Source organism: Malurus melanocephalus, unplaced genomic scaffold, assembly GCF_030028575.1.
Source record: "Malurus melanocephalus ecotype Western Australia unplaced genomic scaffold, MMel_1.1 scaffold_43, whole genome shotgun sequence".
NCBI classification, from domain to species: Eukaryota; Metazoa; Chordata; class Aves; order Passeriformes; family Maluridae; genus Malurus; species Malurus melanocephalus.
Genome location: NW_026623275.1, coordinates 1,204,294 through 1,217,852, shown reverse-complemented (window position 1 = coordinate 1,217,852; position 13,559 = coordinate 1,204,294). Strand labels below are relative to the sequence as shown.

The 13,559-nt window shown below is 38.1% G+C and overlaps 1 protein-coding gene across 1 annotated transcript; it reads left to right on the top strand.

Annotated features, from left to right (window-relative positions):
- The first annotated feature begins 42 nt into the window (after positions 1–42).
- Positions 43–2,420, top strand: GTF2H5 (general transcription factor IIH subunit 5). The gene is made up of 3 exons (XM_057364851.1): positions 43–129; positions 364–477; positions 2,020–2,420. Exons 2-3 carry the CDS (start codon positions 443–445, stop codon positions 2,198–2,200), a joined length of 216 nt encoding a protein of 71 aa, XP_057220834.1. The 5' UTR covers positions 43–129; positions 364–442; the 3' UTR covers positions 2,201–2,420.
- The last annotated feature ends 11,139 nt before the right edge of the window (positions 2,421–13,559 follow it).

Genomic DNA, 13,559 nt, shown 5'->3' with positions numbered 1-13,559 from the left:
CCAATCCGCGGGGGCCASCGTGCGCGTGCGCGTGCGCGGGCAAAGCACTTCCGCCGGCCGGGAAGCGGCGGGGAGAAGAGCGGTGTGAGGGATTGGATTGCCGGGGAAAGCTCTCTGTCTGCSGCGGAGGTGAAGGACGGGACTCGAGCCCTTGGGAACTTCTCTGTCCAAGGCAGAGGTGACGGGTGGGCGGGAGGGTTCGGATCCCTTGGGAGCCCCTTCGTCTGCGGCGGAGATGAAGGGCAGGAGGGACCAGCAACTCTGCTGGTCCGGGGTGTGGGGTTGTCGTAAAGGGCATCTGAGCGTAACCGAGGTGTTGCTTGGTTTTGGTTTTGTTTGTTCTGGGGGGGATTGTGCTTTCAGATTTCCTGTGATCGCCAGTGCGAGCTAAAGCAAGGGTTGTTCTTGCCGGCTCCTCAGCTTTCGTAAGAGAACCGAGAAGATGGTGAATGTTCTGAAAGGTGTTCTGGTTGAGTGGTGAGTAACAGAATTTACTGCCTCTCCTTGTGTCGAAGACTGTGTATTTCTTTAGACCTGGAAATACTCTAAGTAACTGAAGAGTCCAGATGAAAGGAATTGGGGGGAAGGATGGTGCTGAACAGGCAGAAAAGAGTGTGGCCTTTGGGAGAAGGAGAGAGGCAGTTGTAGATAATCTTAATTCCAAACTCCCAWTTTTCTTTTCAATAGACTGTTTTCCGTGTGTGTTTAACCTTAAAGAAAACCGCATATAAATATGACCTAAAAAAAGGCAAAAAAAATAGCAATCACAATGGTATAAACATCCAGTTATTTCATAATATATAAYAGACTGCAGATTATTTTAACTTAGCAAAGTAACAAAAAGGCTATAAAATACTTTAAATAAGTATTAATTATCAGAAATTATGTTTCAAAGCCATGTTTTACCACGTGTAATGGTCACCTAATATTGTCACATTTTTTGAAAGGTACACAAAGTTTTATCTSTATGCTTAAGTTATCTATATATGCATATATATCTATATTCTTGTGAGGTATGACTTACCCTAGTATAAGCAATCCRGTTACATTTGCAATTTTATCTTGAAAAAATTAGATGGTCCCTTTTATTCTTTATATTGCTTGCAAACAAGTTTCTTGCAGTTGTTTGTGAACAAAGTGTTTCTCTACTTGATTCTTGTTTCCTATTTTTTTTAATGAGCTCTAGACTGAATTCCATGCAAGGCTGACATATGGCTCTGTTTGTAAATCATAYTCCAAAGGAATGTGCTAAGAGTTTGTAAATGTCAGCTTTTGATGTAGATGCAATGTGCATGTTTCCATATAATCTCATCTCTGGACTGAGACTTAATCCCCTGGCTACCTCCAAAATGAAAAGAAGCATCACTCAAGATTTGTGGGATCATTGTATAGCATATGATGTATAAGATATCTCTGTACACCTAATCTGTTAATATGTTTGCAATCTATAGCTGCACAAAAGCAGTTCCATACTTCCAAAATGTTTTCTTCTAAACATTTAAGTTTAAATTAAGAAGGTGACATCRTGACTGTTCAGTTGGGGTATGAGAAATGAACAATTCTTACATAAGCAGTTTTTGTCTCTGCTATACTACTTTGAGTGAGAKCTGTGTTCTCCTGGGTTTTGGTTATCCTTATGCTTTAAGAAAACAKGTTTCTATGAGGCTATTGCTGAAAAAAGAAATATAAGTTCAACCTTGTCTTATTAAGGGTTGGATTTTTGAGTTTTAGTTTTGGTTTGGGTTTTTTGCAGCTGTCTTAGCAGCAGCATAGGGAAACTTCTCTGCTAGTCAAGCAGCTGGTTCTACTCATTAGACTTTATTACCATTTTATTTCTGTCTCTAAACTAATCAAAACTACTGTGAAAGAAACAACTTTTACTAATGCTTCATAAATTGTATTTAAGTTGTGAGTGACTCTTGAAATTGATGTTATTTTTCCTAAAACCTTTGGGACTCTCTTCAAATGGTGTTTTTTTGTAACTGTGAGGTGCGATCTGATGTGTGTTTGTCTCTACAGTGACCCAGCAATGAAGCAGTTTTTGCTCTACTTGGATGAGTCAAATGCTTTGGGAAAGAAGTTCATCATACAAGACCTGGATGAAACTCATGTCTTTGTATTAGCTGAGTTGGTCAACTTCCTCCAGGAGAGAGTGGGCGAGTTAATGGACCAGAATTCGTTTCCAATTACTCAGAAGTGAGAGAAAACAGAGAAATGACATAACTGCAAGTTTTGGAACAATGAATTTCAATAGCTTGGGTTGTTACTGTTTTAATAGATAACACTGTGGCTTTTGAGTTCTACATAGAAGTGGCTACTCTAGTAAATGCATCATTTTCGTAGACAAAATTGTCTGGAATTGGATTTTGTTTCTTGTTTTGAAAGGCTGTGGTATCTTTATTAAAATGCTTAAAATTATACACTTGACTTTGCTTGAGAATTTTTGATGCATGCTTTCTGTTTTTTCTTTAGCTTTTTTTCTTGCAAGATGATATGACCCAAAAAGTAGACTMGTGTTTCTGTATTGGAGTGCTGTATGAGGTCCTCTGATGTGTTGTGTTCCTGTGGAATTGATTGAATCTGATTATAGTTTGACTGATGGAAAGTAAAGAATGTCTCTTGAAGTATGATCTGTGATTGATGGAACAWCTCTAAGTTGGAGGCATGGTCAGGTACTGCTTTAACTTGATGGGTTTTACACAGCAGGATGGCGGTGTGAGTGTTRTGTTGTTTGGGTTTGAGGGGGTTGGGTGGTTTTTTTGTTAAAACATGTTACAAATGCCCCATACTATTTGCCCACATTTTTCAAAGCTTGTGCTCTCTGAGTTGTTCTGAGTTTGGGGAGTGGTGGTGAGAGTTTGGAGGGGAAGGAGGGATATGGAGGGATTGGGACAAGAAAATCCATTGCCCTTGATCATCACAAATTGAAGGGGTAACAGAAATGGGAGACCAATCCAATAGGTATAATTGCTTGTATTTTTTCACTGAATATAACAGTCATGATAAGTTATGTAATCAGACTCCCATGCTCTACCTGCAAACAAGAAAGCTGGGTTTGGATTTTTGGTTATGTTTCTTTTCTTCTCTTAGCTCTTCCTCCCATATTGCCCTTTGCTGCAAAGGAAAAGCTTTGTAGTTTCATGTTTTGATTGGTTGGGGTTTTTTTAAACAGTGTATTTGTAACCTTTGCTCCGACACTGGCTTGGTTTTCAGACCTACTCATGTACATCAGATAGATGCCACCTTTTTGTCCTAAAGAAAACAAGTGTAAAGAGAAGAGCTTTTATAAGGAAGAGTTTTCCTTATTGATTGTCCCACTATTGATTGTTTGTCTTGTCCATAGATACCAGATTAATTGGCGGGTTTGTCCTAATGGTGGCTGTGCACCCCAACCTTTTTTGGTTTGCCCTTTTTTCCCCTCTGGAATAGGGAATCTTCAGGAGGAAGTTTCACTAGATGTTTTTAATCAAAAGCAGTCAGAAGAAAGTTCTGTAGASCTGTATATATTCAGGCTCATGTGCATGAGGAAATAGCCCTGTGAAATTTACTTCATGTCGTTTCTGGTACCTTCCCTTTTCTCTGACTGTATAGAACAATCAATATTGGTCCGAGTTGTTTAATCTCGCACAAGTGGGTGCTTTCCTGGTCATTTAGATTAAGAACCAGCTACATGTCTTTACTTCAAGTAAGTTTGGTTCTTATTTATAAATAGTTTATGGTTCCTTACCTCTTCTTGAGACTGACCTCAAGAGGTCAATCAAAAATTGACCTAAAACTGTTGTTTTGTGGAAGATTATTGGGTGCTCATTTAATTGAGAAAAAAATCTGTAGTTTTAACATGGCACTACAGCTTAGTACAATTTATTTAGAAGTGTCTGTTTCCTTTCTTTGGAATCCTTGTTTATTTTCCATCCATATTCTGCTGAAAGGTAAATCATCCATTACTCTCTCTTGAAATGACAGCATTTGAAAGGTCATGTTTGAAATTCCACATTAAGGTTCTCTGTATTTAGCATGTAGTGCTCCGTAGTATTAGTGCTCCATTTCTATTGTGACTTTTCAGTCTACAATAAACTTGTTGCAGTTCTTGTCTTTTTCTCCTAGTARTTGAATGGCTTTGCTGCTGCATTCCCTATGTTTTAGCTTATATTTACAACTGATAAGTAGCTTGTGTAATACAAAGAAAAGAAGTTCCAAACTGTATAAACTAAACAGTTAAGCATGCATTCTTATGCTCTCTGCTCGCAATTTGGTTTTTTTGAACAAACAAGTTAATRGGCTTTTAACTTCTAACCCTGTCAATGTGTTTGATCCTTCCTATAACCTGGTAAGGCCTAACTGATTCTGTWCTGGAAGGATTAACAAAAGATGTAAAGATGCAAATTGGTGTTATCATATGTGGTCTAAGGAACTGAATTCTCTGTAATTCCTGGGGGRAAAAGGGTCTTGAATCAGGTAGTATGATGAAGGAAATCCAATGAGGAAACCTTTAGAACTTGAGTATATATATGAATTTTAAAAGTGAGCAAACAAAAAAAAAMAAGCAAGGGTTTCTGGGATTTGAATAAACTTGGACCTCTGAAAGATTTTGATTGTTTTTAAATGCATGTAGTGGAATTTATGTGTKTTAACAACAACAAATATTTGCCTGGATGGGAGAAAAGTAGATASTAGTGTTAAAAATATCCATGGATTTTGAGATAGTCAGCATTTACACTTACAGATTTTAAATGTGCTGGTTTTCATTCAGGTGTGACGTACTATTGGTGAGTAGAGCTTGGAATGAAACCCTGTGTTAAGATTATATTTTTTGAAGGCTGGAAATAKTTGAGAATAAAAGCTTTAGGAGGCATGTTTAACTATATACATGTTTTGATATCAGAGTTGATAGAGTGAGAAAATCAGCTCTCACTGTATTTGGAATATTATATGTTAATTTAATGTTTGTATCAGCTCTCACTGTATTTGGAATATTATATGTTAATTTAATGTTTGGATCCATAACTAATAGGTTCACTTTTTTGCTAGTATCTAGCAAAGAACTATAGTCTGCTCAGGTCCTGCTTGAGCAGCAAAAATAGAGCTTGTTGCTGCTTGTAAAGGCACCAAATTTTATCGTGAAGGGCTTTCACTGCTCATTTTTTGCTTTCAATCTGAGTTGAAAATATTTTTTCTACTGGAAGAAGTGCATGGTAGAACAATTACTTAAAATACACTTACTTGAATTTCATGTATTACTTGCTACTTGGTTGTACTTAGGTCTAAAAAGATTGCAAGTTCACTTGTTTGCATTTTGTGATTTAAGCAGTTGCTCTTGTGTACTTACTGTGACTTGAACATGCTCATGAGATCTGTTTTCATTAATATGTACAGTAGCTAAAGAGTAGTATTTGACAGAAAGATGAGAGATCTCTAAAGCAAGGTAAGAGAATTTGAAAAATTCAAACAAAATGTTACATGGGAGGAGAGGGATGGAAACYGAAAATGCAGCTTTCTAGTGAAATAAAGCAGTAACACATCATTTTTATTGAAGATTACTATTGGGCATTTCGCATTTTTGTTCAAGCCTCAGATTTTTCTAAATTTTATTAGTAGGCTTTAAAGAAAGCTGTGTAAAAAGCAGATAAGTCTAAATGTCACATATTTAGATAATTTTATAAATAGTGGGATAAGCTAATTCTGGAGCCTGGGCTATTTTAGCATGGGGGTTGGCAGCACAATGATTAGGACCCTGATTGGTCACCATAGGTAGGGGTTATAATGACTTGGTTCACTTGTGACCAATGCCTCTGGTACAACAACTAGCCCAGGAAGAATAATGGTTAAGGAGGAAATAACTAACAATCTCTAGAGACAATGGATGTGGTCTGAAGAAAGAAAATAGAGAAGGCTTTAGGRAATACAGTTTTACCTGAGAGAACCAGACTGGGTGGATTTGATTCTGTAGCTAAGCTGCTAGTGTTGTTTCACAAAAAAGTAGGCATCKGAATCCATTTGAGTAATAGTGGTTTCGTTTTTTTGTTTTATGTACTTATAATGAGAATTGGGGAACTTGGGGGGGTTGTTTTTGTGTTGATTGTTGTTTTTTGTTACTTAGTGGTGAGAACTAGATGGCTTTGTGGTGTGCAGTACTAAACCTCCAAGTGCTGTTGTACATTAAGAAATCCTATTTTACAGTCTTTACAGGTTTGTAGGGTGTGTTCAAAAACATATCCTCTGATTCTCTCTTTTTTTTTTTTTTTTTTTTTTTCTGATGTGCCATAACAACAGATTGTACTGTTTTTTCTCATTCAACTCTGCAGGGCCACCTCCTGTGCAAGAACAATCCAGAGAACTTGAGGCATTTTTATGCATTTACAGGACTGTTTACTGAAATAAACAGTATTGTTTACTGTGAATTCAAGATAATGGCATTTCACAGCGTCATTAAAATGACTTAAGTTAACCTTTCTTAGTTGGCATCTCCACTATAAAAGTGTCCAATTTCAGTTGGCCCCTAGRCTGAGCATACAAAAGTAGGGCATTAAAAATCATATGTAAATGTATGTACATATGTGTGTGCATGTGTGTATACATATATATGTCTCAACAAATCTTTAATCGTATAAACCGACACTGAGAGGTATATTTTGCTCTTAAAATCAAGCAGTAGGCCATTCAAGAAGACAGTAAGTTTACATAATAAATCTTCTGTTCATTTCCAAATTCCACACAGATTTCCACACTGGCCCCTTGATTATCCCACAAAGGATCCCATTGAAGCTGGTGATGGTTACTGTGAAATGAATACTTTACTCAGTAGGTTAGAATTGAGTGTCTGTGTTTTCTTTTTTTTTTTTTTTTTTTTTTTTTTTTTTAGACTTCTGCAATCTCTATATGTGCTATACAAAATTAAACATTCAAAATAAATTGAAGTTCAATGGGATGGAAGAACAGATTCTTCCTGAACTAAGTCATTATTTTCGGTCTTATGCCTTAACAATTAATAAGAAATTTAAATAATAGGATATTTGATAAACAAACAACTAGTTCCACATCAAACTTCTGTTTGYTTGTTTTAATGTGCAATAGAAGGAATATTTTACACATCTTTGTTTCATACGAAGATTTTCAGGACTGAAGAGCTGACAGTTTGAAGGCAAACCAGTAAGGGGAGCTCTTACCAATATTTTAAGCTCCTTTAAAATAATCGTTGGAGCCTGAGCAGTGGTGGGGCAGAGATTTACTGTGCTTTGGAACATTAGATATGCTTTCAGCTAGACATGAACATTCAACTTCAAAGGATCCTTCTGAAAAGATATTTGCTGTTGGAGATTTTGGAATATTTTTAGCTCAGAAATTTCTTAGATGTTTAGGTATCCAGTGTTTTCTTTCTAAACTTCAGAGCCTAGTCATGTTACATTAAAATGATGGATCTGAAATGTAGTCTTCCCATCAGATGTTACTGGTGGGTCTGTGTATGTCCACACCATGAGCCTGCTTTAGACATTGCTCCATATTGAGTTTCATAATTTTAAGTGAGTGTAAATCAAAAGATGACATTGTTGATAAGAAGCAGCATTTATGATTTTTTTTCCTCTYTACTTCCTCATAATACAAAACGCATGTGATTCTAGGGTTCCTCCAATCACATGCATCATACTATATGGAAGACACATACAACGTTCAATGTTACTGTATTTCAGTCTGCACTGGGGATTTCTGCATCTACATCCCTACAGTGCTGCTAACAGTGCGTGGAAATGAGACATATAGAAAGTTCTTCCCATATGAGTAGCTTTATTGGTTTACACATATATAATGGTAAAATGCAGTATTTTCCCTAAACAAAAAAAAAAAAACTAGAACACTGCCAATTAAGTTTTAATATTAGGGGAACCCCCCTCCCCCCCCCCAGGCTTTGAATTTTAGGGATCTTATTTTTCATGTAGACTGAAAAAGTAATTTTCTCACTTCTGATTGCATAGTACTAATTAGAAAATCAACTACAGACTAGAAACAGACTATAAAATTGCTTCACAGTGAAAAAAAAATTAAAAGTGGAAATTTCAGAGCATTATTGTTAGCTTTTAGCTTTTTCTGTGTGAGCAATTCTTAGATGTTAGTAACAACAAGGGTAAGGTTCCTGGAAGAAGTCTTAAGACTTATAATACCCATGCAGGAATGTATGAACAAAGAAAACCAATTCCACACCAAAACTGACAGATAATTGATTAGCCACATAACTAGCCCCTCAGGAAAGAAATAGCAAGCAAAATTTCTGGATGACTACAGATTGAAGGAGCTGGCTGTCAGAGCTATACCGTTGTTCATTTTTTTGTTACAGAAAGGATGGACCCAGTTGTGAATTGCAGGATGTGCAGAACGATGGGTACACTTGCAGCTGTGAAGATGTCACTTTCAGATGAGACAGTTTTGCACAATTCTGCAATGTTGGCACAGCTCATATGCTGTCAGTAGAGAGGTACGCACACTAAGCAAAGGATCTCTCACCATGTTGAGTGTTGTGCTCCTAACGCATCAAAGCCAGAGGGGAGAGATGAGAGGACATAAGAGGAAAAAAAAGGCAGGAAAGAGGGAGAAGAGTATTTTAGGCTTGTAACTATTATCTCCTGTTAACTCTGAAATTGAGCAAGATCAGAAGGAGCATAAAGATCAAAAAAATGTACTTGCAATTAATTAGAACTTAATTGGTTTACAAAAGGTTCCATGTTTATCATCACACCCAACATATCACAAGGACTGGGAGAACAAGTTTTCTTAATATTACAGCTACTTTGCTCTGTCCTGAATGGGACCACCTTTCTAAGTGGAATGATACTGTATTTTCACTACTTCTAAATAGCTTCATTTTCCTAGTCTGGCAATTTTATTGGGTGTAAGTTATGTTTTGCCTGTCTGTCATATGTATATCATTAGATATACAGCTATTCCAGAAGCTAGACATTCAGCAGCAGTGAGTAACCCTGGACTAATGATGACCTTCTGTATTATCAACCAGSTTGGAATTCAGATATGAAATTAAAATCTCTCTTCATCTGTAAAATGAAGCATGCTCCCTATATCTGATTTCATTTTTGGTCTAAACTAAGATTAATTTTATCTTTTAATTTTAGGAAAGTTAKAAAGTCAGTATAAAACTGAAGAAAAAAGAAGCCTGTTTTCTCAATGAATGTTTGAAATCAATATTGTTAAGCACAGCCATGTCAAGGTCAATGTGACAGAGGACTGTGACAGATTTTTGCTGTTTGGCCACATTGTTATTTGGGCAGAGGGAGCTGCAAATAGSATTTGAGAGGAGCTGTAGAGTATGGATGAGGAGTGGGCAAAGCTAAGCATCTGACCAAATCTGTCAGGAGGACTAGGGAACCTGAAGTCTTGGAATCAGTAAATGTTTCCCCTTTTGGCTTTGAGTAGGGTTTTTTAMAGCTATTTCTGCCTGTTTAGCCTGCTATGTGACAGCAGGAGCCAGRAGGAGCTGTAGGGAGTGGGAAGGAATGATTCTGAGGGTGGATGTGTTTCAGAAGGTGGTTCCTAAAGTAGTTTGCTGCAAGTATGAAAAACTAGACCAAATTGAGACTGCCTTTTCAATGTGCAGAGTTATTCTAGCTCATTTTTTAATGTACTATAAAACAAAAGGACCTGTAAAGGTCCTATTAAAAATTGTTTGACTTAATACCTACAAGAAGCAAACCGCTACACCTCTAAATTTGAAACAGTGAAGGAAGCTTTMATTAATTAATTTTTTCATTGTCATCATAGTTACATGAATATCATAGCCAAAGCAAGTAATAAAAACAAATAGAGAACACCGTCAATTTAGGTTACCTGGACTTTACTAAAGCCTTTGACACCATTTCCCACTGTGTTSTCCTGGAGAAAATGTCTRCTCATGGCTTGGCCTGGTGCTGGGTAGAAGCCTGGCCAGGTGGCAGGGCCCAGAGAGAGGTGATGAATGGAGTCACATCCAGCTGGAGATCTGTCACTTGTCATGTTCCTCTAGGCTCAGTACTGGGGCCAGTCTAAARTTGTTTAACAACTTTATCAATGATCTGGACAAGTGCATTGAGGGCACCTTCAGTCAGTTTGCAGGGGACACCAAGTTGGGTGGGAGTGTTGATCTGCTGGAGGGCAGGAAGGCTCTGCAGAGGATCTGGACAGGCTGCATTGATGGGCTGAGGTCAATGGTGTGGGTTCAATAAGGCCAAGTGCCGGGTCCTGTCCTTGGGTCACAACAACCCCAGGCAGCKCCACAGGCTGGGGAACAGTGGCTGGAAAGTGGCCGGGCAGAAAAGACCTGGGGGGGCTGGTCAACATTGGCTGAACATGAGCCAGCTGTGCCCAGGTGGCCAAGAAGGCCAGTGGCAGCCTGGCCTGGATCAGGAATAGTGTGGCCAGCAGGACCAGGGCAGGGATTGTCCCCTGTACTTGGCACTGGTGAGGCTGCACCTCGAATCCTGTGTCCAGTTCTGGGCCCCTCACTACAACAAAGATCCCAAAGCACTGGAGAGTATCCAAAGAAGGGCAGCAGAGCTGGTGAAGGATCTGGAGCACAAATCTTACAAGGAGTGGCTGAGGGAGATGGGGCTGTTCAGCCTGGAGAAAAGGAGGCTCAGGAGAGACCTTATCCCTCTCTACAACGGCTTGAAAGGAGGTTGTGGTGAGGTGAGGATTGGTCTCCTCTTGCAGATAACAAGTGGTAAGATGAAATGGCCTCCAGTTTTGCCAGGGGAGGTTTAGATTTGATGTTAGGAAAAATTTCTTCACTAAMAAGGTGGTCAGGCATTGGAACAGGCTGCCCAGGAAAGTGGTAGAATCACCATTCTTGGAAATGTTGAAGAGGAATGTAGATGTGGCACTTCGGGATATGGTCTAATGTTTACCATGGCAGTGCCGAGTTAACGGTTGGACTCAGTGATCTTACAGGTCTTTTCCAACATTAATRATTCTGTGATTCTGCAGTACRCTTACATTGTGGGAGAAAGAAAGCTTTCCTTGCCCAACAATAATAATTCTTAAAATTTTGGGAGGAAGGGGGTGTTTTGCAATCCTCATACTGAGTAGCATTACTGTAAGGTGAGGGTCTCAAGGGTGAACAAACATGGAAAAGTGGAGTRCTAATAAGGATAATTAGACCTTTCACATCTGGAATTTATTTTTTGTGTCCTTGTAAAACTAGGATTAAAATAATCAGTGAAATCCCTAATCAGGTATTCATGGAAGTAAGGAGTACTTTTTAAACAATTTTGTTTGGACATGGGGCTGCTTTCTATCACTGTATTATATTTTGCTAAAACCATTAAAATATGCAAAAAAATCATCATATTCTTGCAGTATTTTTCAACTCTTAAATCTAGGTTGAAATGTGTTTTTTTTCCAGTGGGATAAATGGACTTAAATATTTGATCATGTTCCTTTATAGAACTACTCACAATAATACAAGCATTATGCTGTAATTATGCTGGTTTATGGTTTGGATTTTTTAAAAAAGAATTAACATTTGATTTTGCAACAATCTCTGTATTTGTCATATTTTCTAATATGGAAGGTGATAGTACAGAGGATACTAATTTTGGAACTCTGGTGCTAAACTGTGCTTAAGACCTTGAATATTTGGGTGGTTTTCGCTTATTCTTTCACATTTGTCAAAATTCTCTTTATTTTTGTTTATGAATATTATCGCCATTGAATTTTGGAAAAAAAAAAAAAAAAAAAAAGCAAAGAACTGCCTAAGCTTTGCTGTGCTGTCCTTTTACTCAAACTGCTCATGAGACCACACTTGGAAATAAGAGGTTTTGAAGAAACTATATTTGTCATGGGTCTCTGTAGAGTTAAGCTAAAAAAGATGTACATTTATATCTCAGACATTAACGCACTTGTCTGAAAAGCCTAGGGACTTTGGAAGTATTTCCACCAGCTGCCATTTGTTTTAAWATTCTAATATGCTCTTTGCTGAGAAAGTTATATTAATTGATCTTTTTTATATTGTAGACATATTCAAAGGGCTCACTTTGAACTAGGGTTTCATAATGCTAAACTTACTGTGAAATGCATAAAAAGGGAGCATAACATGATATACTAAATGAAATAGGCAAAAATTACTCTGTTTAATAGAGTAACACACAGACAGTCACATCTATTTCTCYTGGCCCTCCTTAGTATACCCATTCAAGTTTAATTTACCATTCTTCAATGTAATTGATCCCTACTGTATGCAGCATTCTAGGTGAAGTCTTCCCAATACCAGCCCAATATTTTTCATATTCCAGAACTCTCTTTGAAATTCTGGGAGTATTAGCTTCTTTCACGACGTCATCAAATTAATGCCTTACRGGTATTCTCTTGCTGACTGACAGTTTTTTTCTCCTCCTTTCTTTTCACTTGATGCCTTCAGTTTAAAATTTTCAAGTCCTTCAATTCATGACTTTGTACTTTCATATTTAATCCTATTYTTTTTAGTGGTCTGCTTCTGGGAGTCATCCATTATTTTCTGAATGATGTATCTATTTTGAGTCTAGGCTGTATTGTTGATCCTCCTGTCTGTGTCATCAGCAAATTTTATTAGCACACTCATGTTTTTGTTCTAAGGTCACCTAACAAAAAGATCAGTTTCATGACTAATTCATGAGGGATTCCATTTATTGTATTTCCTCTGCCTGTTTTCTTTGGAGCACCATCCACTGCCACACTTAACTAGTTCTGATCCCTTGCCATCTCCACCAATACTCACCTCTTCAGTTTAATATTTCATGTGGCATAATTTGAAATACTATGTAAAGATAAAAAAAAACTCAACCAAACCACATATGAATATGTTTCATTGCTCSTTTAGCACTGTAGTGGTTTGACCCTGGGTAGATGCTAGGATCTCATCAAAACCATTCTATTACACCCCTCCACAATTGGACATGGAAGAGAAAATATAACAAAGAGTTCATGGGTTGAGACAAGGAAAGAAAGAGATCACTCATCAAGTATTGTCATGGGCAAAACAGAATCAAATTAGAGATATTAATTGAATTTATTACTAACAAAATCAGAGCAGGATAATGAGAAGTAAAATAAGACCTTAACATCTTCCCCCAACTCCTCCCTCTTTCCCAGCTCTACCTCCTTCCTTTCAATGGTGCACAGAGACAGGAAATGGTGGCTATGATCAGTTCATCACAAATTGTTTCTCGTACTGCTCAGGGAGGGGAGTCTTTCCCTGGCTCCAGTGTAGGGTCCCTCCTATGGGAGACAGTTCTCCATGAACTTCTCCAACATGAGTCCATCCCATGGGCAACAGTCCTCCCCAAATTGCTGCAATCTGGGTCACTCCTCCATTGGGTGCACTCTTCCTTCAGGCATAGCCTGCTCCAGCCTAGGCTCACTGCCCCATGGTCGCAAATCCTACCAGGAATCCTGTTCCAGTATGGAGTCCTCTCTCCAAGGGTCTGCAGGTCTAGTTTCCCCTGTTCAGGTCTTGAAGAAGTGGGGCAAAATATATGTGGAAGGTTGGAGCTGCTTCCACAAAAAAAAATGAGGCAGGAGGAAGCTGGAGCGAACAACCAGCCATC